Here is a 25,572-nt window from a genome sequence, read left to right on the forward strand (position 1 = left end):
TACTAGCCCTTCAAATAATCTTTATCAGTAAAAAACACTGATCCCTCCACACACTTCTGAGGTATGGTTTCTTAATGATTTGTTTTCCTAGTAATTGCTGTTTACCTTTGAGTCTGGTTCTTCACCCTTAGGAGGAAACCTTTCTGGGGAAATTAAAAGCTATTAGGCATGTAAAATAACAAGTTTGATAAGATGTCTAGCCTAACCTTTAATTTTTAGATATCTAAGTAAATAACCAGATAAGACAATGAAGACTACACTATCTAGCATTTTCATAAAGGAGCAGTGTGGAATTCCATGGCAAAGCCATTTTCATTATCATTGCACCATAATTGAAAACACGTCAAGATTTTTAAGGGACCTTATTTCCTTGCATTGATCTTTCCTGGAGTGCCTAGCAAATGTGTTGACTAAAAGAGTATAATGCACAATGGGTATTATCCTGATTAACATTCATGAGTCCTAGATCATAGCATTCTGGTCATTTAATCCTAATTTAAGAGAAGGCAAAATTGGATAGGCCTGGGAAGCAGTGTGACTAAGCTTTAACATCTGAGTATATAGTCCATGTGTTTGTGAAAGTAAATTCAACTCCCAGTGGTAAAAATTATTAGGATCAACTAAACAAGTAATTTATAACAATTTTTTTTCTTGAGGCTTACAGATTTTTGGATTGCCTGTGATCCTTTTTTCTTGTTAAGTTCTGTATAACAATTTCCATTCACTCTGTCACCAGGCTTACCATGGTGGTAGAGGTAAAGTACCTCGAATTATTTATTTGGTAGAGCTTTTCTTTACCAGCCTCAGTATTAGACAGAAGGAAGTCAGCCATCATATCTGCTAATAAGTTATTTGAAGAGGTGCTTTAAAATAGCACATTAAATTGGCCTGATATTTAATTGGGTTTTTAAGACACAGCAAGTAACTTATGTATTTGGCTATGCTGTTTGAAGAATGGGTCCATCTGACCTACTCTTTCTCAGCTGTGCTATTAGTTCAAGAGTAAACATTAATGTGCTTGTTCAGTTGTGGTAAGGCTAGGTGGTGAGTGCCTAAGTACAAAATAATTAATATAAGGCTTTTTGCTTTAAAATACTTATTTCCAGGCATGTTGGCACACACTTGCAATCCCAGCACTCGCGAGGCTGAGGCAGGAGGATCGTTGTGAGGTCGAGGCCAGCCTGGTCTACATTAGAGAGTTCAAGTCCAGCCTGAACTACATAGTGAGACCCTGTCTCAAAACAAACAAACAAACAAAAGATACTTTTAAGGCACTTTATCTACTTGCCCTTCTTTTTACCTATTTGAAGAAACACTAAAGCACACCAACTCGGACTTAATGATGAGGTAGCGTGCTTGCCTTAGCATGCATGAGGCCCTGGGTTCAGTCCCCAATACTAGAAAAAAAATTAACAAGACCTAAAAAATATAAACACACAAAAAACATAAAGCACAACTTTGCAATTGCTTTTTGATTTGCTTTTCCCAAATTGTCAATATTTTGCTTAAATGCACTGAGTCTAACTGAGTTAAAGGTTGTTATTGAGATCTCATTTCATTAGAGAGGGAACTGACATCCACACATTTTTGGCAGCAGTATCTTTATTTACAATATAAAGGTGGAGAGCGCTTTAGGAGGTTGTTCACCAAGGGCGAAACAGACAACCGGTGGAGCTAGCAGGCCTGGAAGAAACCAGAGTAGACATCGTCCACAACAGCAGCTGTGATACAGGTTCTCTACGGCGTAGTTTGGGGTGAGAGGAAAGACAAGATTATTGTGCATCTGTATGTTGCTGAGCCACGTGACAGCAGTGAGACTATGAACGAGCCCCCTATCCATGTCTTGGCTTGAGCTAACATTCTGCCCACTTCAGACATGGACCGTGGACCATGGGGAGATAGAGTTGTGAGGGCACTGCCCCGGTTTGTAAGCTGCTTGGCCTACAGTCTTATATTTTTATTTTTTATTTTTTAATTTTTTTTTTGGCACTGGGGATCAAACTTGGGTCCTTGCGCTTGGGCAGCAGGCACCGAAACCACTGAGCTAAATTTCCAGCCCCAACAGTCTTAAATTTTTAGATGGGAAAGATTTTGCTAAACTTGAGGCTGCTGGTGAGCTTTATTAATATGGGGGAAGATGACGAGTATTAATTGGTTCTTAGATTGCCCAAGAAACATTTCCAACTTGCCACAGCCATCTCTGTATATCTTTTATCTAAAAATCTGCAAATGTTATTGTACTTCCCTCCCACACCACACCCCCATGTAGGTGGTATTGGGAAATGTGCCCAGAACCTTCTGAAAAAAAAAAGATAAGCAGGGAAAGAAATCATAAAAGCCAGGAGAGGAGAGCTTCTGAACAGGCTGCCCATGCCATCAGCAGAGAAGCTGATAGAGGAGGAGGTGCCGCTGGAGACTGCAAAGAGGCACTGATGGTCTGTATTTTTTCCACCACCAAAATGACTGCACAGTGGGTTGAAGTCATTACCTTGGCCCTGGATTAATCTCTTCAGTAAAACCAGCTTTGCTAACTGCAATAAGTCATGTGAACATGCAGTGGGAAATACTGTCTAAAAGAGCAAATGCTGACCTGTAGGCATCTCCATACATTGGTTTGTTGTTTTCCTCTGTGACACTTAGGATACTTAAAATTATAGCACCTAAGGTAAAAAAGTGGGTTTGGATATACACAAATACTCGCTTATATTCTACTGGTGCAATGTATATCGTTCGGCTGAAATCTTCATTACTGTTTATCTTTGAAGCTTAATCTTACACAAGAAAATATTTTGAAAATTTCACTCACTACAAATATTGAATACCTTTTTACATGTATAAGATTCTGAACTAGATGTCAGGATGTATAGCTCTTTCCCCTTTATTCCTTTAGGATCTGTCTTTAGATTTACCACAGTAAAACAGGCTATGAACTCTGCTCCCTCCTTGCTTCACAGAGTAGCCTAAAGAAAAAAAAAAACTTGCCCAGCTATATATTGAACAAAGATGAATCTTAAATAGAAGTAGACTCAGGTTTTTCTTTTGGGCCTGCTGCTTGACTGCATTGTCTGCTTTCATTCTTGATGTGAACCGTGCTGGATAGAGCTGAAAGCACAAGTCATTGCTCCCTGATGGCTGTTTTATGACCTGTGGAGCCATACCAATTCAGTTTTTGGTTTGTTCATGTTAACTGCCTGTGCCTAAGCTGCACACTTGAGCTTGATCCTTCTGCTACAGGCTGGTACCACCCCTGCTGAAGAGTACTTGTTGCAGAAGAAGGGAAGGTTGTGTGGCTGTAATGTGTGGTTTGCTGTTCTGGTTTGAAAGTGGCCATAACCATGTTACTTCCATTATGCAAAGATTTTAATCTGTAATGTTGTACATTTGCAAAGATACTTGCTAAAGGCTTAGTTTAATGGATTCTCCATGGGAACCTCTTTAGAATTAGTCAGATTGTGAGAATTTCAATTCAGATTCTCAAACCATCCTGTTTATTTCAGGAAAATGAAGTTTACTTTAGATTTTGAAGGAAGGGCTTATTACAGTTTAAACAGGAGTTCAGGAAAAATTTAAACCATGTAATAAAATACAGTATGTCACACACCTTAGAACCATTCATTAGTTTGTCTGTAACTAATATTAATTGAAAGCTATTTGCTATTTATTAAAAGCAGTCTTCCAAATATCCTGCAAACATCTAGTTCTGATTTATTTCATTTAAGGAAATTTTTAATACAAGGTTTACCAAGTCATTATTTCTTCCTTCAAATTCATCCTAATTAGTTCGAATTTACTAGGGTGTATATGTTTTTAAAATTTCTCTTCCATCAGTATATTCTGGTATTTTAAGTTTTTACTGGGTATGGAAGGTCCTGAGGCTATTCCATTGGCTTTTTGAAGCATAGACATAGGACTGGGCTCTGAATTTTGGCACCCTAATGCCCAATCACCATTTCTAGGCCTCACTTCATAAATCTTTCAAAAAGCAAAACACTGCAAACTTCAGAATAAGAATTGCTACAAGAGAATATGCAGGGAAGACAAATGAGAAGCACTGTGAGATCATACCTGTTTTCTGATGGCTTTGGGAAAAAGGGTGAAGAGTTTATCAAGGTTATAAGAGGGAAGAAAATTTAATGGAATGGAAAAAGACTTGTAAAATTGGACAAATGTTAAAAGAAGTTGGCTCTTAAGCTCCCCCTGCTCCCAGCCTCAAATTGTGCTGCAACAGTTGGAAAGAGGAAGTAACTGGCATTCAGAAGTCCAAGAGCAACCTCTGTCCTCTCATTTCTGGTTGGAGAACTTACTGGCTTAGTAGAAGCCACATATGTTGGCTTTTAAGGAAGATGATAGCCTTAAAAATGGAATATTTCATAGGAATCCCTTGTAAGTTTTCAACTTTTTATCTCTTATAGCAAATCCAATTTGCTGATGACATGCAGGAGTTCACAAAATTCCCAACCAAGACTGGCCGAAGATCTTTGTCTCGTTCCATCTCGCAGTCTTCCACTGACAGCTACAGTTCAGGTACTGTGAGCTTCATGTCCTCTCTGATCTCCTCTCCTGTTCACTACCCAGTACTCTTCACTAGAAGCTGAAAATAGCTTATATCAAAACTAGCTGTCAGCTATTAATTAGTGGTTGGGCAATGGGAATGTGTCCAATCAGGCGTGAAGCTAGAGAAGCTTTTGTCATCTTGAGACTTTCTTCCCTTGCCTGTCTCTGTGTGTGGTCGGTGGCCAGTGCCCAGTTGGTAGTACCAGGCTAATTCCTATTCCTACATTTATCTGCCCACATTTCAAAGGGAGAGATTCAATGGTATTTTAGCTGACAGAACTGGCCTTGAAAAAGAAGTGTTTGAAGCATAATTTATTTTACGTTTGAAGCGTAAAATACACCCTGCCACCTATTTTTTTTTTCCTTCTTGTCCCAAAGTCTGCTTGAATTAGAAAAATAAAAGTTAGTATTCTGCTCCTTTTATGTTCTAGATTACCGCTTATGTTGAAGTATACTCCCTGTTAACCTCTGAAGGGAAAAAATACAGCCCACTACAATGTGACTCCAGCACTGTTTATTTTCAGTTTTCCCATCCTGTGTTAGCTGTCCATAATAAGTAGTCTTTTTCTGATTGAACTGTACAGAGAGGTTATTAGAAAATGAATATGGAAAAGGATATTGAACCTTAGAATTGAATACTAGAGGAAACATTAGGAACATCTAATACAACTCCTTCTTTGTTCAACTGAAGATTCATTGTTAGAAGATTAAGAAGCATGCCCAAGGTCACAGGTTGCTATTAATGTCAGCAAAGAGATTTGTATGTACCAAAAGCCATTATTGCCTTTTGTCACAATATTGTTCACATTGTGTTAGTAGCATTAAAAGATAGGCTTGATTTGGATAATATCAAGGGGCCATCACAGATGATTGACGTATACCTTCTCAGTTTGCACTTAGAAGTTGGCACTCTGTGTGGTACTTTGCGATACACACGGATGAAATTGCCTAATAACATTTCTCAGATTATATTTCCATCACGTGTCACATGACTGTATTGAAATTTAAATTTAAAAAAAGTGTTTGGCCTATGTGGAGTCTACAACTAATTAGAATTTTTTTTCAGACCACTATTTGTTCAATATTAGTTTTGAAAATCTTTCTAAAACAAATCACATCCTTTGATGTCTTGTTGATGCGTGAGGTTTTTTTTTAATTATATGGAAAAATGTTTAAGCACTTTTCAGTTTTGCTTTGGTTGAGTTCTATTATATTTGAATATTATAATTTTTTCCCTTGCATTGCTTTTCTTTGAATAATTTTAATTTTTGTATATGTGTCTGTTTAGTGAATGATAATAAAGTTATACAGAAAAAAAAAGATGCGCTTGAGGTACAAGGAATGACAACAAACAAAAATTAAAAATTTACCTCTGCCTTGTGCCATTGATAACCCTATATAGACAAGATAGGCAGACGAGAACAAATAGAAGTATATAGGATTAACTGTTGAAATAAATGAATATATGGATTCATTGGTGATATAATATTCAAGAAGCAGTTCTAAATATAATGGCTATCATAAATGAAAAAGTATCTTGGAGTGACAGATAAAAAGGCAATGGGTAACTAGCAGTCTAATTATAGCTGAGACAAAAGGAAAATTAATTTTGAAAGATTTGAGTTGTAAGAGGAAGCTGGAATGAGGGAAGAAGTCTTCAGAGACCTTGACACCCATGTTATAGAAACCTATTAGAGCATTTTAAAAAGCTTACTGACACCCTTAAATTGTCACAGTAGAGAAAATAACCTTTAGTGGTATTTGTGTTCACTGGTGTATATAGAAGTCTGAGAGGGTCTCGATGCACTAGCAGAAATAGCGGTGAGGAACACTCGATTCAGAGAGGAAAGAAGTGACTTGAAATGTAATGAGTAATTGTATACCTTCCTACAGTCTATCTGAAGGATATATTTAGGTTTTACGTACAACTGTTAAAGTCAGTCCTCTTGACAGACTTTCCCAAGGCTGGTGACAGAATCAAATCTGCTCATTTTCTGTGTCATTTCTTTCCTTCTCTGTGTTCCTTAAGCATTATACAATATAAAATCCCTTTGTAAGACTCCGTACTTTTCATCTGTATCAGTGATTCTCAAAGTACAGTCTTCTGACCAGCAACATCAGCAGCACTTGAAAACTTGTTGGAAATGGCAGCTCCTAGACATCTTGAGATGTCAAATGGGAAACCTTGGCTTTGAGGCCCAGCAGTCTTTTTAAACCCTTCATGGGCTTCTGACAGATGCTTAAGTGTGAAAACCAATGATCTATAGAAACAGCATTTCTTATTTCCCCAAAATTGTCCTTGCATTTTTTTCAGGTCTGGTTCAAATCCAAGTACTTCTATTACCTGGGATCACTACAGGTGGTACAGGATTAGGGTCCATAGCTCCTTTTCACAGGCACTAAAAGCACAGTATTGTTAGAATGGGTAAAAACGAAATGCTGAGAGATTCACAACTGTTTTATTCATACCAGCTTTTAGAGCCTGGAGGAATAGAACTGAGAGTGATGTAAAAGAGAGCTCCACTTAAGAATGTTCACTTCACTTAAATGACAGCCCCTCGAGGGCTGTATTGGTGGTGGTGGTGGGGTCGCATTGAGGTTAGCTTGTCTATCCGTGTTTCTTTACTGGTTCTAGCTGCATCCTACACAGATAGCTCTGATGATGAAGTTTCCCCCCGAGAGAAGCAGCAAACCAACTCCAAGGGCAGCAGCAATTTCTGTGTGAAGAACATCAAGCAAGCAGAATTTGGACGCCGGGAGATTGAGATTGCAGAACAAGGTAAAGAAAGGGGGTGAGTGGAAGACTAGAAGCAGCCCTCTTACTGATCATCAAGATCCATTGACAGTTTAAGGCTTGAAAGTGTCCTGGGAAAAGACAATTTCCTGGACTTTTGGATAATACTTCTCTGTAAGGAGCTTGCTCAGGACTCCTGCTCTTGCTTTCCATCTTCCTATTCTCAGCATGTGGTAATTACATAGAGTAGTTTCTGTCTTTCTTCCCCATGACATCATTTTCAAAGATCTACACTGCAGAGTCAGCAAGTCTTGGATTACTACATAGTGGTTAATTATGTGGGATCTTACTGAACATGCCAGTCCCAGAGGCCCGGATTCCCAGAAGCAGCTAATGTGGGAAGGTTCAAAGCTAGGGATATGGTGCCCTAGGGTCTTGTTTGGTTCTGAGCACCTTCTGTAGAGCAAAGTAAAAGTTGCTGGCTGGCCAGAGATTTAGCTCAATAGTGCCACTGCCTGCCTTGCAAGCACAAGGTCCCCGAGTTCCATCCCCGGTACAAAAAAAAAGTTGCTGGCAATCAGTTAAATCTTAATTTCTGTATGACACCCCATTGCCTGGAAGATCTCTTTACTTTCACATTGAAGGCATGCTAAGAGTGGGTAGAGAAACCAAACAGAATGACATAGTAAGTAGGGTAAGACAGCAAAGAAAAACAGAAGCACATGGCTTCAGCTGAGGGTAAAGTTCTTCCTGGTCTGATGATTATGTATGAAAGTCCATTAGCCAGTGTTGTTAACTATTTCCCTCTCCTCCCAAATGACTGATGAGACTTACTCTCCATGTGGGTCCATTTTGCGTCATTCACTGTTCAGTCCTCTGCATATAAAGCAGAACAGAAGAGGAAGACAGAAATGCCAAATGGTTGCATGACAGTTCTCCACTGTTAACTCTGCTGGTGAAACTGTCGGTCATCAAAGAAATGTGCTTAGAGTTTTCCTGCCTCTTTTCACTGATTCTCAAGCGACCCAGTCCAGCCATAGATGTGGGTGGGCAGGAACAGATGGTATTGCTAGTGCAGACCTAGCTCAACTCCTGTGTTCTTTCACAGACATGTCTGCTCTGATTTCACTCAGGAAACGTGCTCAGGGGGAGAAGCCCTTGGCTGGTGCTAAAATAGTGGGCTGTACACACATCACAGCCCAGACAGCGGTGAGTTTGTTGAAAGAAAGTAGAGGGATTTCTGATAAAGGGAAGAAAGAAACAGGTTTGACTTTTTGTTTTGTTTTGTTTTCCCAACTTGCTTTTCCCTCCCTATCTAGCTAACTTGAAAATGCTAAATATTAAATGGGATCCCTATGAGATCTCTCACAATACAGGTTGGTTGGTTGTTCATTTTGTTTGAATCAGTGAACTGTCTCAGAACCTGATGTAGGGAGATTTGAAATATTGTTATCAAAATTTATTAAGACTTTGGGTATAAATGCCAGTGTGCCACTCTGCTTGATTATATCCTTTTATTTATCTTTTTTGTGTATATGGTACTAAGGATTGAACCCAAGGCTTTCACACTAAGCTACATCCCCACCCCTTTTAAAATTTTTTTCTTTTGAGACAGTGTCTTGCTAAATTGCCCAGCCTGGGATTGAATTTGCAATCCTTCTGCCTCAGTTTCCAGAAACACTGCGATTATAGGCATCCATCACCATGCCCAAGTGGATTATACCCTTTTATAACTCCCCAGTGTAGCACCTGTTGCTGCAGAGTTCTGGATGTCATGTTCTTACTGAGCTTCCCCCTCCCCTTCCTTACCCTGTGCCCTACACATCCACACAGGTGTTGATTGAGACACTTTGTGCCTTGGGGGCTCAGTGCCGCTGGTCTGCTTGCAACATCTACTCAACTCAGAATGAAGTGGCTGCAGCACTGGCTGAGGCTGGTAAGTTCAGTTTTTTTCCACTACATCTGCCTGAAATGAACTCTCTAAACATAGTTTTTATGTATCAAAATTGTCATTACAATGTCATGTATGTCTAGGAACTATAAAATTTGAGTGATAATAAAAATATCAACTGGAAGAAAATGGATAATAAAATAATGTCTAGATCCATGATGGAATATTATGTAGTCATTAAAAATAATCTTTGAAAGGAATTCAAGGACATGTGGAAATGCCCAATTCTAATGTTAAGTGAAGAAGAATATTAGTGTATGAACTCACCTGGTTTATTCTCACCAAGTCTCATCAATTTTGAGAGAACATAAGCATTGCCTTTTAAATTGATAATATCACACTGAAAATATATGGACTACTGGTAAGTTTAATCAAATATAAAATAATTTTTATTGCTAAACTGTTCAGGAGAAAGTCACCATAGAGTTTCTTTGAGAACCTCATTTTCCTAGGATTTTCAGAAAGTAACTTTATAGAAATAGTTTTATTTTTCTTGCATGTTTTTTTCTGGTAAGTGTTTATTGTAAAATATTTAGGAAGTTTAAAAAAATCCATAATCCCATTAGAGCTATCTGATGAGTTTTTCCCTTTTTTCTGTTCTACATTGATGAAATAAATCTTAGTATGTATATACTCATATAATCTATATACAAACATTCCTCATTCAACTACCGAGTTCACTTCTTTGTGACCGTGACCAAGGCGTTAAATGAATTGGTCACTGAATGAGGAATTGGATGTTGTACGTACATGACAATACTCAGAACAAAGGAATGGTCAAAGGAAACTCCGACTTGATGACTTTGCTTTTATTTGCATAACTCTTACATGCAGTACTGTAATGTACAACAACATAAAACTACAGTACTGTACTGTACAGTACAGCCAGCAAAAATTACAGTACTGAATAAATAAGGTGTACTGTATCCAAAAAAGACATTGGGACTCTATAAACAAGATGTACAGAACTGTACAAAAAAAACCAGTTGTAAATCCAGTGGCAGTCGTTAATTAACACAGGTAGGTCATTAACAAGGAATATCTGTATACCTGTTTCAGTAGTCATTTTTTATATCACTGAAAATTGACAGCATCGTTTGTACTGCTTATTCATATGGTCATGTGATTTTACTTTTATTATTTCCCTAATACTGAACATTTAGGTTGTTTCAAGATGTTTGTTCATATATATAATGCTCCAGCCAGGTATGCTGCCACACACCTGTAATCCCAGTACTTGGGAGGCTGAGGCAGGAGGATCGCTGCAAGTTTGAGGCCAGCCTGGGCCACACAGTTCAAGGCCAGTCTGAACTACATAGTGAGACCCTGTCTCAAAAAAACAAAACAGAACAAAACACAATAATAATGATAATGATGATACTCTTGAGAACAACTTTTTCTTGATTCCCATTCATTTATCTCCTAGAGTAGAGTTCTAAGTATAAAGTTGGCCCAATGAGAATAAATACTTAAGTTTTTCCCTCTTCAGAATAGTCTCTTGCCCTTTTCTCTCCTAATGGATCTCAGAAATTGTTACTGGCATAGGACACTCCTCATAGGAAGAATTAGCTAATTTATTTCTGTCTCTATAGGAGTTGCAGTGTTCGCTTGGAAAGGGGAGTCCGAAGATGATTTCTGGTGGTGTATTGACCGCTGTGTGAACATGGATGGGTGGCAGGCCAACATGGTAATAATGCATGTCCATGTTATATTTTTGACTATAGATTTATTTCCTTTTTTCCATCAAAGCATGGTTCCCTAAATATGTTTTGGATGTATGGTTTTATACTTTGTTGCTAAATGTTTAAATTGAAACCTATTCAAAATGGGCCAGAGATGTGCAAGGCCCTGGATTGATTCCCCAGCACCAAAAAAAAAAAAGAATGGGTCTGAGAACTGAATGGAAAGGTGGGGGAAGGGTAATACTAGCTGAACATGTGGCTCAAACACAGCAGAACGAAACAGAAGGAAATGATGTGGTCCCTCCTGGAGTAGGAATCTATCTGGTTTCTGACCTTCCTTCCTGCCCCAGCTCTTGTTTTTTGCATTCAAAGGGGCTTTGTATTTCAAGACTTTAGACTAAAAATGATTCTGCAACTAGCCTAATACTCTTCATTGTAGTCTAGAGCAAACCTAGGAATCATTTTAACCATTTTATACCAACAAATTTGACTGTATTTCCACTGTCCAAGCCTGTTCTAGGGAGCTCTAAGGAGTCCTCTTCCAAAACACACAGGGCTCTCTTACTAGTACAGAAAGTGGGCTCAAAGTTCCCCCCAGCTCTAGCAGCCTGAATGCCCATAGAAGTCTTCTGGCTGTTCTATAGATCCTGGATGATGGGGGAGACTTAACCCACTGGGTTTATAAGAAGTATCCAAACGTGTTTAAGAAGATCCGAGGCATTGTGGAAGAGAGCGTGACTGGTGTTCACAGGTAACAGATTCTGGAGTAGCTGCCCCTTGTGTCCTTGCCTCAGCAAATTCTTCTGGTCTCTGATAGGCTTCAGGGCTGTGTTTCAGATGTGCAGTGACTAAATGGGAATATCTTCATTAGCGAAAACTGAGGTTTTACTTTTGAAAAATTTAGGTGATCCTAGAAGAAAGTTTTTCAGGTTCTAGTTGACACATTTTTCTTTCCTATTTACTTCACTGAGTAATTCTGAAATAGTGTTTTGGGCCAGGGGAGCAAGGGATGAATGTTATCTTGACAAACTGTACTCAGTATTGTGTTAGAATTTTGTATTTGAAATATGAAAAAAACCCTGTAAAACTACGTATCATATACAAAAAGTAAAACTGGGCATAATATTCTTGGCTCAATGAAAATACTTAAAAGATACCTGGAAGTGTTTCTCAAATAGTTGCACGTGCTTGCCTGTTCACACATATCAAGTCAGAATCGTTTGCTCTTTATCAGAGGTAGGCATGCGTTTAAAGATGAAGTAATGCTGGCCTGAAGATATAATATCCCCTTTATGGAATAGATGTAAAGTTTCTCAACTGAAAGGATTTTTATTTTCCTTCCAAAATTAAAAGGTAGAGGGAAAAGAAAATGAAAAAAGTTAGGAGAGATGACAAGGAAATAATGGTGTTTACTAATATCCTTGGGCATTAATAAAAACTGGGGAGGGCAGCATAGAATCTGAAAAGACCAAGACCAATTTTGCCATGTATTATGTTTTTCTAGCTCACTTGGTTTTTGTTTGTTTTTGTGGCCTCTTCTTCCTTTAGGCTATATCAGCTGTCCAAAGCTGGGAAGCTGTGTGTTCCGGCAATGAATGTCAACGATTCTGTTACCAAACAGAAGTTTGATAACTTGTATTGCTGCCGAGAATCTATTTTGGATGGGTAGGTTGGAATGTACATATATTCAAACTTAAAGGGGTTAGAGTTGGATTGGGTTTCAGTGTTAGTCTGGTATCATTGCAGTCTTGTCTCCTGGTCTTCTTTTTGCCTTTGAAACCACCCTTTAACTTTTTGCAGAGGGACTGAGTTGAGCTTTGAGTTGAGCCTTTATCTGTTTCCACAGCCTGAAGAGGACCACAGATGTGATGTTTGGTGGGAAACAAGTGGTGGTGTGTGGCTATGGTGAGGTAAATAGCTGAGCCTCAGTGTCTCTGTCCCTTCATAGACTAATTAGAAATATTGGGTGAAAGATAAATATTGGGTGCCATGAGTCACTGATGCAGGGTTCACAGTGTGTTTTTAGATAACATATCTCAAAACAGTAGGAAAAGTCTTATTCAGACTTAAGAATGGAGTCATACAAAATGAATTGAGTTTTCCAGATTCACCAGTTTATCTTGTGAAATGAAATGTCACATCATTTTCCTCTTAATTGTAACAGTAACCTTATATGAGAAGTAATTCAAGTGAATATACAGCATTTTAGCCCCACATATGACATGCAGTAAAAGGAAGTGGCATGTGGTTGAATATCTCTAAACCAGAATAAGTTACATATTTTATTATCTTCAGCAGTGACCCACAGAAGTTCTTGAGCTGCTAGGCTGTCCTTGAATAGATACAAGTGAGAGTACCACCAGTTTTTTCTGGAATAAGAAATTAGAGGTTATGATTGCGCTTACTTTGGTCTTGTTTCCCTAATGGTAGCAGTTACCCAAAGCACCCCCCCATTGCTATGACCCATGTGCTAAATAAATCACCTCTCCCGCTGAGGTTCAAAATGTGATCTGGGTCTGTTTCTGCTCTGCTTGGGGCTGGAGCCTTGCTGAAAGTGCTCACTAGATGACCGGTGATATCCGGAATGTTAATTCCTATCTCCCAAAGAGCCTGATTCCCCCAGCGCACATGCCTCACACTGGCTTGGTAACCTGACCTTTCTTTTGATCCACAGGTAGGGAAGGGCTGCTGTGCTGCTCTTAAGGCCCTCGGAGCAATCGTCTACATCACAGAAATTGATCCCATCTGTGCTCTGCAGGCCTGGTAAGAATAATGATTCACTCCAGATACTTTATGTTTCTGAGATAGTTCATGATTGATTGTGTTAATCACTTTTTGTAAAAATTGCTTAGGGAAAGAGAAGACTTCTATTCTGTCCCCTTCACTCCAGTCCTGGCTTCTCCTAGCCTCTTGGCATTTTCTCTTCCTGGATGGAGTCTTGGGGCTCTGAAGAGGCCAGTGTGTATATATAGTTTCAGAAGCTTATCACGTAGCATCCCTGGGAGGTAGCACTAGTTCTGACTTCAGAGGAGGTTTTTTTGTGTCACTTTGTGACCAGCATCCCTCCCACTGCTTCCCTGCTTTGCTCATAGTGTATCTTCCTTTTCTTCCAGCATGGATGGATTCAGAGTGGTGAAGCTAAATGAAGTCATCCGGCAAGTTGATGTTGTGATAACTTGCACAGGTATGTGTCATGCTTTGGTGCCAAGTTCAAGGCCAAATCCCCAAAGTGATCTGACTTTCAGACACAGTAGTGAGACCTGTGCTCAGTACAAAGCCTAAGATAGTAACCTATGGGAACCATAACATGTTTTCCAAAGGGAGACTCTTTTTCTCTGGTTACTTTTTATACTGCCACCCCCACCCCCCAGGAGAAGAGGTGGGTACAGGGAAGGCCCAGGGAGGTGGTGGGCACCTCAGGGTCCTCAGCATGGTGAGTTAAGGAAGGTACCCACACCCACTAAGGGACAGAGCCATCACATGTCCAGCTAGGGTCAGCTCTGCCTGCCCTGTGATGGCACCTGCACCCAGCCAGGTCCCACCTTGAGCTCTCTGGCTGGGAAACAGACTCCCAGTCCTCAAGTTTGCCTGGTTCCCTTGGCTTTATTTCCTCAGACAGTACCTACTTTAGCCGCATGTAGGCCTTGTCCAGGTTGTCGTTGATGATCACTAGATGCAGTGCACTTCTTTTCTCATAATGTATACAAGCTCTTTAAGGCCAGCAAATTTCCTCCCATGTTCTTCTTTCTTTTGTTTTTTGTTTTATTTGTTTTGTTTTGTTTTGTTTGGTACCGGAGATCGAACTCGGGACCTTGCACTTGTGAGGCTGGTGCCGGAACCACTGAGCTAAATCCCCAGCCCTCCTCCCATGTTCTAACTGAAAACTGTCAGTACTTTTGTTGCCCACCATCTCTTCCCTCAGCCACCCATCTTTACTTTTAGGAAATAAAAATGTAGTGACCCGGGAGCATTTGGACCGCATGAAAAACAGTTGCATTGTGTGCAATATGGGCCACTCCAACACGGAAATCGATGTGGTGAGGCTTCTGTCAGTTGTTGCTAGTTCTTTTTCCTCTGCCTTCAATTACAGCCATAGTTAGCTGTGCCTTTCCTTTCAGACCAGCCTCCGTACTCCAGAGCTGACATGGGAGCGAGTTCGTTCTCAGGTGGACCATGTCATCTGGCCAGATGGCAAGCGTGTCGTCCTCCTGGCAGAGGTACACACACAGAAGACTCTGGCAGAGCAGTGCAAGGAGTTTAACTGGATCCACAGAGGGAGGGGAAGCAGGAAAAAAATATTGGGCCTGTGTTTACCTGAATATTGTCTTTGGATAGAAGGATATTTCTCAAATGGTCTAGTCCACGAAATAGAGTCCAAAAACTATTTTTTGCTGAGTAACATATTATTTCCTGACCAAAGCTGATTTTCACACTCAGATGGATTTGCAGAAAATAGGATAAGAGGCAGAGTCCCAATCTGGAAGTGTAATTCCTCCTCTTCCAACTGAGTATAGAGGGGTATGAAGTCCTTTCCTGCATTTACTTACTTGTATTTCATTGCAATCTGAGAGGGGCCCCAGTTCATCTCAGGATTCTTTCTTACCTTTCTAGGGTCGTCTGCTCAATTTGAGCTGCTCCACAGTTCCCACCTTTGTTCTGTCCATCACAGCTACGACACAGGTATGCAGCAGAAGGCCCACTTTTCCTTCACTGTTTCTGGCACCAGGCAGGCATAGATCAGAGTTCTCGTGAGAGTATGCCGTGGTGCATGCTTATCAACCTGTTCTTTTTTTTTTTTTGTACCAGGGATCGAACTAGGGACCCTGCGCTTGTGAAGCAGGCACCAGAACACACTGAGCTCAATCCCCAGCCCCTGTTCATTTTTTCATATCATCAGTTGCTGAGACTTAGGCTTTCTCAGTTACAGAAAAGAGTGTGTGTATCATGAGTCTGTGTGTCTCTGAATTGTCTGTTCAGTTGAGTATAGTGTTCCAGCTTAATTGTATTTACCTTGTTCTTTTGTCAGCAGCTAAACAAAAACACTAGCAAATCCTCTCACGATGTGTGCTGGCCTTTAAGACAAGCAGAGTCCTAGGTGCTGTCATGATGACAGATCACTGTAGTATTTGTCCTTAGTTGCTGTTAAACCTATTTTTATTTTTATGTCCCTAAAAAGTGTTTTTGTTTTCTGGCTCTCTTTTCCCACTTCAGGCCTTGGCACTGATAGAACTTTATAATGCACCTGAAGGACGATACAAACAGGATGTGTACCTGCTTCCTAAGAAAATGGGTGAGTGAAAAACAGGAAACCTATATTGATTCCTAGATGGCTACATTGTTCAGTAAATTAACTATCATGAAGAGGACCCGATTTAGAGTCAGAGTTCTGATTTTTCTTCTAGTGTTTACTGGTTGTTTGACCTTCTGAAAAGTTTAATATCCATGAGCCTCCGAGTCTTTATCAGTAAAGTGAAAATAATATATAAATTTTTCAGGTTGTAAGAATTACAGCTAATGAGTTACAATGCTCAGTACAGTGGTTTAAAATAGATGCTCTTATTGTCACATTGCTTTATGAAGTTGAGTAAACTTCTAGTGCAGCTGAGTAGAGCCCAGGGCCAAAATGAGAAAAACAGAAGCCAGTTTTCTTGTCCATTCTCTGTCTCAATTTGCCTCAATAGGAGACAAATCGCCTCCTATGTACCTGGTGTCATTCTAGAAGACAGTGTAGTTTGTTGATATAGTGTCCTTTCTGCACCACGATATTCATCTCCCATCTCTTATTAGCCAGCCCAAATGCCAAAGCTAAAAAACATCTTGCTTTGGTCTCCTGCAACAGTTTACCTCAGATTGGTTTTTTAAAATTCATATTCATAGAGTGAATCTTATTCTAAATAAATATTAATGACACAAGGTTCTCTTGAGCTTTCTGGAGTCTACTTTGATTCATAATTTAATTATAATTTAATCTAGTTGAGGTTGCTACAGAAGGTAAGAGTAGAACATGACATGTTGGCTGCTGAGGTGAGGCTAAAACTTTTACCAGAGAAGGATAGGGAGGTATAAGTCTACACCATTTTGTCACCCTGGTAAGTGGCTTTCTACATACACTTGTGTGGTACTGAGAAAAGTACCCTGCCAGAAATGTAGCTTTCAGGGCTTTTAAAATTTATAAATATTTCAAGTTGTGGATTCTTTCAAAGTTATTGCATCCTTGTCGTCTTCCTCAGAAAGCTTCAGATGAAGTTTGGTGAGGGGAAGGTTACCCTGAAAGGCATATTTGACACAGAGTTCACTCCCCTGTCCTTTGCTTTTCTAGATGAATACGTTGCCAGCTTGCACCTGCCATCATTTGATGCCCACTTGACAGAGCTATCCGATGACCAAGCAAAATATCTGGGACTCAACAAAAATGGGCCATTCAAACCTAATTATTACAGGTAATTTGGAGAAAATCAGTGAAAAGCTCTCTCTTCCCCAATATTAAACCAACCAGCACACCCAGCTTTCTTTCTTCAGTTACTATGCCTGATTTTGAAAAGCATATTAACAGGGGCAAAGCTAGAGGTATACCTCAGAGATAAAACTTGCCTAGCATACATGAGAGAGGCCTTGGGTTCAGTTCCCAGTACCACACACACACATGCACACAAAGTATACAGAGAAATTTGCATATTGTATATTTAGTGGTAGATAGAAATAAGTGTATTTTGAATTTGTGGGGCTTGGGCTCACCCCAGAGATTCTGATGTACTTGATCTAGGATGAGCCCCAGGCAATTACTTTGTAAAAGCTCCCCAGACTGTTACTAATATAGTTGAAAACCATTGGCTTATATGATCGGAGAGCAGGCAGTAATAGCAGAAATGGCATTGTCAGGGACCATGTAGAAGAGTAGAAACAAATGATGCCCTGTGGATTGACGACAGGGATCCCTGGGCCAGGGAGGGTCCCTGGGCCAGGGAGGGTCCCTGGCGATGGTACTGTTTCTGATTCTTGGAACTCTCAAATGGAAATCATAAGTGGTAACCAGTTGTTCTCTTTCTTTACAGATACTAGTGGACCATATTACGACCGACCAGTCCATGTGAACCACATGACTCTAAAAGAAATATTTTTAAAGATAACTTTTATGTTCTTTTTATTCTTTTCCTCTTGATTTTTTTTCCGATAATTTCTTTCTCATTTTCTCATCTCATTATTTGAGTTCTGCAGACCACAGAGGATCTTGCTTCATGGCTCTTTAGATGAAACTGGGGCTTGAGGTTCCTCACCCTAGCCACTAAAGAAGGATTTTACTGTCCAAACCCAGAAAGGCGATTCATTCTTTACCATTTCTGGGGATTTCAGTCTTAATGTGGTACTTTATTAACAGGAGATGCTAAGGTACCTTCTATGTGAACAATCTGCAGTGTCTAAATTGCCTTAAAGGAGCCCACTTCTTAGCTGCTAAAATCAGTGCTCTTTTACTCCTTCAGAGGACCAGGGATGATACCTACCAACCCGGTAGGTGAGATATAGGCGGTGCATGTTAATTTCCCTTAGAAATTCCAAGCCCTGTCTCCTGTGTAAAGGTGGTATGTCTGGTTCAGAGGTGTGTATTAGTGAGTGTTGTTTGTTAACATCCAGTAGACCTATTTGGATTTATAGTACAACCCTTCCACCACTCCCAGTCTCTCTCAGTTTTCTAGTTTTTAACTAGACTGCATTCTATCAAGATGAGTTTTGTACCCTAGCATTTCTGTTGTATTTTTTAAAAACTAAGGAAAATTTTTAATGTTAACACTGAGGAACTGCTTGAGTGGTTGTTACCAATTTCTCTTTTGAACCTTTGGAGCTAAGAGTGCAGCTTGAATCTAGAGAAATGCTAGTCTCAAACTCTGAATGAATCCCTGTGTTTCTAGCCCTTAGTTCATAGCATCAACGAACTGGAGCCATAAGCAAATTCTCTCAGCTCTGCCCCATACAGCTTATGCCGAAGGCAAATTTCTTGAGCCATTACTCAGTACAAAGCACTGAGTCAATCTAGGTTTTATCCTTTAAGAGCAAAGTTCTGATCAGCTGTGCTTCTGCAACCTAAAATATTTAGAGAGAGGTAGGTGTGGATGAGAGAAAGAACCATAAACTGGGCCTTGGTGAAATAAATCTAACTCCATATAATTTGCTTGGAACTGTAGGTCCTGTATAATACTATTTTTACAGAAGTGGTACCACTTTAGATTGACACATGCCACCAAAAAAGTTCATAAACTAAAATCTTAAAGGACAATTTGTGTGTAGAGAAAGTACTTGGTACATCTTGACTCATACTCCGAAAGAATCCCCAGAGAGGCTCTCTCAAAGATCAGAGGTAGAGTCCCACGCCATGCACCCTGCTTACCAGCATTTCTGCATGGTCAAATGAGCTTTATGCTCATGAGTTTTTAAGTATATAATTACCCAGGATTTCAAATCCTCAACTTGTTCTAGCTTGTGATCCTTCAAAATTGGATCATGCATTAGTGCTAGATTCTAGAAATTTTCGCTTCTCTCCACTGATCAGAGAAACAGACAATAAAAACAGAAATACAAGAAAGGAAAGCTTTTACCCTGCAGCTTTCTAGCAGAGGACAACTATCTTGCCAAAACTTTTTCCCCCTTTTCTCTATTTCTCCCCACCCCATCTCTAATCCTTGCCAGCGTGACCATGCTTTCTTCTCTGTAGATGCTAACGGTTGAAGCCTTTTTTCCTGGGGAGGGCACTTAACCAGCCAATCAGAACACCGTATCTGTTAGGGGAGATAACCTGACCAACAGTGTATCTATTGGGCGCCTCTGCAGGAGGAAGGGGCCCACGTCCTGCTGCCCTCTGGTCTGCCCTCTGGTGCGGTATCTATTAATGTGTCCATAGGAACAATAGGTAAGGGCTCCGTCTCTGTCAAGCCATGTAACAAGGGACACTAGAAAATATCTGGCATCAGAGGGAGCGTGTGGAGAGCAACTTGGGAGGAAAAAGTTCATTTTGTATTAAATGATTTTTAATGAATGCAATATTAATCCTTGCAGATGAGCAATAATCATTAAAGTCAATTAAAATGATAAGACCATATTGGTAGTCTGTGTCATCATTGGTTGAATAGCAAAACTTCATTAGAACTGCTTTTCTAGGATGGGACAAGTCACTATTCAGCAGTATTTAATAGATTTGTTTAGTACCAAATATAGAGAGACTGAATGCAACATTGTTCATTTATTTATTCATTTATTTATTTATTTAGAGACAATCTAGCTCCGTTGTCCAGGCTGTCGTTGAGCTCCTGGGCTCAAGCAGTCCTCCTCCGTCAGCCTCCCCAGTAGATGGAATACAGGGATGCGCCACTGCATCTGGCCATCAATATCTTAAGTTGCTATACATTGGATGGTAAATGTCCCCCAGAGGTCCGTGTGTTAAAAGCTTGGTCCCCAAGGTGACACTATTGGGAGGTATGGTGGAACCGTTAGGTAGGGCCTACCAAGAGGTGCTTAGGTCACTGGGGGCATGGCCTTGAAGGGCACTGTGGGATCTTGGTCCCTTCTTATTTCTCCTTTTGTGCTTCTTTGCTGTTGAGCAGTTTTTGCTCTCTACCATTTGGCTCCCATCATGATACCTTGATGTGCTGCCTCACCATAGGCCCAAAGCAGTGGGGCAAATTAATCATGGACTGAAAGAAACCTCCCTCTAAAACTGTAAGCTAACAAAAGAACCCTGTTCTTTTGGTTTGGTTTGTTTTTTGTGGAGGTTTAGTTTTGTTTTGTTGAGACAGGACCTTGCTAAGTAGTCCAGGTTGGCATAGAACTCACTATGAACTTGCTGTGTGGCCCAAGCTGACCTCACCATCCTCCTGCCTCTGCCTCCCAAGTGCTAGGATTACAGGCCTGTGCCACCACACTCAGTATAAAGCTAATCTTCTCTTTATAAATTAATCATAATTAATTTTTCCTTATAATGACCAAAAGCTGATGAATATATGTTTTGTATGCCTGCTCTGTGCCAAGCCTCAGGTCTAAGCATTTCACTCCCCACCACCACCACCAAGGATCAAACTCAGGACCTTGTGCTTGCCAGGCATGGCGCCATTGAGCTACATCCTCAGTCCTGCATTTCACTTTTTAAAGAGACAGCCCTGGGGTAAAAGCTTTGAGAGATTCTCATTTGCATAGTTGTCTTCTAAGACCTCATACCTAGATCCTTTCCTTGAAGAATGCCCCAAAGTTTAAGCTTCAGCCTCTCCTGGACCTGTTTCAATCTCTAAAGGTGCATCGATGCTTTCTGATATAGCAAGGTGTCTGTCTTAGTTCCTGCTATTACAAAATATCTGAGACTGGATAGTCTATAAAGAAAATTTATTTTCTCACTGTTCTAGAGGTGGGAATGTCCAAGATTAAGGCACCAGCAGATTTGGTGTCTGAAGCAGGCTGCTCACTGCTTCCAAGATGGTACCTTTTGAACAAGGACTAGCAAGTCTCCCTCGCCCCCCGCACCTTTTTATAAGAGCATTCATCCCATTCATGGGGATTCTGCCCTTAGGATTTAATCACCTCCTAAGGGCTCCACCTCTTAATACTATCACATTGGTGATTAAATTTCACCTGATGTATTTGAAGAAACATTCAGACCACAGCATTCTGCCTACACCTCCACATTTCATACAAAAAAAAATTCATTCTAATAATCCAGAAAGTCTTGACTCATTCCAGCACCAATTTAGAAATCTAAAGTCCAGGGTGTCAACTAAATTAGATACGGTAATATTCAAGGTTTAGTTCTTCCTGAGACAAAGTGCTGTCCGGCTGTGAACCTATGAAATCAAACAAGTTCTATACTTCCAAAATATGATGGGATAGGCATAGGATGGACCTTATTCAAAAAGTGGGGCAGAATAAGTAAGTGAAATGCAACAAGGTGAACATTAAAACTAGCTCCAAAAAACGCCCCCAAAATAGCTCCAGAGTAATTCTGGTCTCCATGTTTTGCCTTTCAGGCACACTGAAGTGGGAGCTGGGCCCTCAGGGGTTTGTTGGGAGCAGCCCACATATCATCTTTCATGGAGTCTTGAGTCTGCAGCTCTCCCAGGCTGGAGTTGCACCCTGGTTTCTTTGGAGTTCTAAGGTTGCAGGCAACCACAACCCTACAGCTGCACTAGGGATTGCTATTGACCATGGCACCCTTGATCCTGTGGCAGTTCTCTGCCTAGGCCCGTAAGGCTCTCAGGCATGCTTTGAAATCAGGTGGAGGTAACCATGACTCCACACTGTGTACTGTACGCTTGCATAGTCAGTACTTTGTGCATTTACCAAGGTTTACCACATAGGCCCTGGAGAAGGAACTAGAGCTGCAGCTAAAACTTTTCTTGAATGTGTTCATTTTGCTATAAGGTCATCACTGGTACAACTGTTGAAACTTGAAAGGGGTCTGAGGGTGAAAGGGTAACATCTGTTCATTTCCTGATGTTAATAGCTGAACTGTGGTGATGAAGAATGTGTGTCTGTTGGAAATAAACGTGGAAGTACTAGGGAGTGATTGGTCATCAACTCAACGGTTCACTCAGGTGTGTCAAGAAAAACAAATTAATGCATTTGATAAATTTTGGTAAGTTTGATTATTTCAAAGTTAAAATTTTGTGAAGTATTCCAAGACAAAAAAATCAGGCTGTGGCCTAAAATTTTAAAAAGCAAGTGTTCTCCACTTAGCAAGATCTTAGACCATATAATAATAAATGTAGGGCCAGGGATTTAGCTCAGTGGTTCCGATGCCTGCCTCGAAAGTGCAAGGTCCCGAGTTCGATCTCTGGTACCAAAAAACTAAAATAAAAATGTAAAGCCTTCTCGGTTAGTAAAAGAAAAGAAAACAGAAGAACCATTTTACATGCCTACCCAAAACTATTTCACTGACAATAAATCCCAACTAAAGTAACAGACTGGATGGTTCAATAAGAAAGTAAGGAAAGGGCCAGGGATTTAGCTCAGTGGTGCCACCACCTGCCTTGCAAGCACAAGGTCCTGAGTTTGATTCCTGGTACCAAAAAAAAAAAGAAAGAAGATGTGGCATGGTAGAGCCACACCACAGTGCTTCCTGGCAGGGATACTGAACAAACCTGTTAAATAACGTATAGATTCAGGAAATTTTTATAGAAATTCCTAAATTTTCAGAAAAAGGTAAAGCAAGGATTGACATCAGCACTTTCTTGCTAACTGGTTGTGAAAACATAGGTAGGAACAGTAATCTGCAAATGATAGCCCTTCCATGAGCCAAACCTGGCCCACTGCCTGTTTCTGTATGGCTCACAAGCTGAGAGTGGTGATTACGTTTTAAAATGGCTGAGAAGAAAATCATGACTAATATTTAGTGACACATGAAAATAATATGTACAAATTTCAGTGTTCATAAATGGAAGTTTTATACACAATATGTTTATTCACTTTTAGAGTTTCTATAGCTGATTTCTTGCCACAATGGCAGAGTTGAACAGTTGGAACTAAATGGCCTACCAAATTCTAAATATTTACTATCCCTTTACAGAAAAAAGATTGCTGATCCAGGCACAAAGGTTATGTGAGGCATAAAGGAAAAAATGTATTGGAAGGTATTTGATTTGTATTCTATTAGATAGAAGGAGTCTCTGGGTGAGAACAGAAACTGAGAGAATAAATAATTTAAAAGGAAAGAATATTTATAATTTAGATCTTAAATGTCCACCAAAAGCTCGCATATTGAAAGCTTGGTACCTAGCTGATGTGCTGTTGTGAGGTGGTGGAAACTTTAGGAAGTGGAGCCTAGTTGGATAGAGTTGGGTTTTGGGAGCACATCTTTGTAGGGTGGGCTGAAACAGCCCCTTTCTTTGCTTCTTGAGCACCACGAGATGAGCAGCATTCTCTGCCACGCACTTCGGCCACCATGATATACTCCTGCCTCAACACAGGGCCAAAAGCAACAGGGCCAAATGACGACGGACTGAAACCATGAGCTGCAATAGACCTTTCCTCCTTTAAGTTACTACAGATATTTTCTCACCATGACAGAAAGCTTACTAACAATACTGACCAAAGATCCAGTCTAGGTAACAGATGGTAAATTTACCTGTATCTTGGCGAGGATTCTCTCTTAGATTAGGAGATCTCAAACTAAGAGAGCAACATAAAAACTATTTGGTATCTTAGTCACTTTCCTCATGGCTGAGACAAAATACCTAACTCTCACAACCTAAGTGCCTCAGGCTCTCAAATGCTTGGATTACAGGTGTATGCCACAAAGTCAAGCTTAGGAGAGGTATATTTTGGCTCAAAGTTTCAGTGAGTCCATGCCAGTGTCTGCCAGCTCCAAGGCAGAAACAGCATGGTGGAAGGGCCTGCTGCAGAGGAAAGCGAAGGGAGGAGCTGGGAGAGAGTGATATATACCTCTCAAGCCCCCCCCCCCCCAGGTGGCCAACTCTTCCAAGCACTCCTCATTTTGTAACAGCAAGTCACCTATGGCACTCTCATAATCCAGTCACCTTTCAAACACATGAGGCTTTGGGAGCCATTTTAGATCTGAACCATAACACTTGGGAAGGGAAGCTTTTACTCCAGTTTAGAATGTGTAAGAGAGTAATTAAACCTGCAGTTTTAAGTTGTAGTCAGTTTTACACATACAGTTAGTACTGGAAAGTTATATAAAGTATTGGAAACATACACAATACTGGAATTTTTTGTTTTGTTTCTTTTTGTTTACCAGACAATTGAATGACTCCAAAAAGGAAGTTGAATTTATTAAATATATATGCATTTGAAAATGTTTAAAGGAATTCATACATAGATTAATATGTACAATAAGATCTACATAAGCAGAACTCTAAAAAGCTTAAGCGATGTTTTGTTACTTTAATAAATTGATTATTAATTTTTCTAAATGGACAGCCTTGAGCACATATTTAAGTGTCCTAAAAAGAATTGCTCTGCATTGTGGACTAGAACTATGTACCTCTCTCAGATCAGTCTCTTCTCCCTCATCTGTGGTATGGCTCTCCACTGTTACCACAAGAGGGCGAGATTTCTCGTGGCTGGTTATCAGGGTCCCTGGCCAAGAAAGGATAATAAAATAAAGATTAGCCCTCCAGCACACAGGAGGTGAGCCGCTCCCAGTGGACAAGTACAAGAGGAGGCTTCTGGGTTGGCAGGGCTGCTGTACCACCCCCACTAGCACACAGGAGGTGAGCCACGTGGGCGCCAGCAGCAACCCCTTCTCCCATCAAAATGAGAAGACATGTAAACAAGTCTCAAAACCAGACTTCCAGATCACCTACAGCAACCCCAAAGGGAAATGAGATAGAACACTCTGATACTCGACCACCTGGACTCCCTGAACTGGCAAAAAATGAGGATCTGGAAAAAATGAAATCAGAAATAAGTTCTCAGATAACAGCAGAGATTGTGCTCACAGTGCAAGACATGATTAATAAATCTAGAGAGGAGCTCAGGAACACGATGGAATCCCAACATAGAAAACAAATGGAATCCATAAAACAGATGCAAACAGAGTTCCAGGAGATTAAAAACTCCATTGAAAGTCCATGCAGCAGAAAGAGCCAACGTGAGGACAGAATTTCAGATATAGAAGGTAAGATTGCAATTAGTGACAGGGAAAAGAAAAATAGCTT

At 40.3% G+C, this 25,572-nt stretch overlaps 1 protein-coding gene across 4 annotated transcripts in view; it reads left to right on the forward strand.

Moving 5' to 3' along the window:
* The window catches only part of Ahcyl1 (adenosylhomocysteinase like 1), a 38,487-nt gene extending 18,480 nt beyond the window's left edge, over window positions 1–20,007 (forward strand). For 2 of the 4 annotated variants that reach the window (XM_004853666.3, XM_021265627.2), the window contains exons 2-17: window positions 4,413–4,524; window positions 7,205–7,333; window positions 8,397–8,497; window positions 9,122–9,224; window positions 10,832–10,926; window positions 11,566–11,672; window positions 12,470–12,586; window positions 12,768–12,831; window positions 13,596–13,684; window positions 14,035–14,105; window positions 14,864–14,958; window positions 15,040–15,138; window positions 15,533–15,601; window positions 16,133–16,211; window positions 17,241–17,361; window positions 17,974–20,007. In XM_004853666.3, the coding sequence (XP_004853723.1) occupies window positions 4,413–4,524; window positions 7,205–7,333; window positions 8,397–8,497; window positions 9,122–9,224; window positions 10,832–10,926; window positions 11,566–11,672; window positions 12,470–12,586; window positions 12,768–12,831; window positions 13,596–13,684; window positions 14,035–14,105; window positions 14,864–14,958; window positions 15,040–15,138; window positions 15,533–15,601; window positions 16,133–16,211; window positions 17,241–17,361; window positions 17,974–17,980 (1,458 nt within the window). In that variant the 3' untranslated portion in view covers window positions 17,981–20,007. Of the gene's footprint in view, window positions 1–4,412; window positions 4,525–7,189; window positions 7,334–8,396; window positions 8,498–9,121; window positions 9,225–10,831; window positions 10,927–11,565; window positions 11,673–12,469; window positions 12,587–12,767; window positions 12,832–13,595; window positions 13,685–14,034; window positions 14,106–14,863; window positions 14,959–15,039; window positions 15,139–15,532; window positions 15,602–16,132; window positions 16,212–17,240; window positions 17,362–17,973 lie in introns of all 4 variants that reach the window. The other 2 variants (XM_004853664.3, XM_004853667.4) reach the window with 1 other exon arrangement.
* The last annotated feature ends 5,565 nt before the right edge of the window (window positions 20,008–25,572 follow it).

This window comes from Heterocephalus glaber, unplaced genomic scaffold, assembly GCF_053883595.1.
Source record: "Heterocephalus glaber isolate CG9 unplaced genomic scaffold, H.glaber_assembly_v1.0 deba00001442, whole genome shotgun sequence".
Lineage (NCBI taxonomy): Eukaryota > Metazoa > Chordata > Mammalia > Rodentia > Bathyergidae > Heterocephalus > Heterocephalus glaber.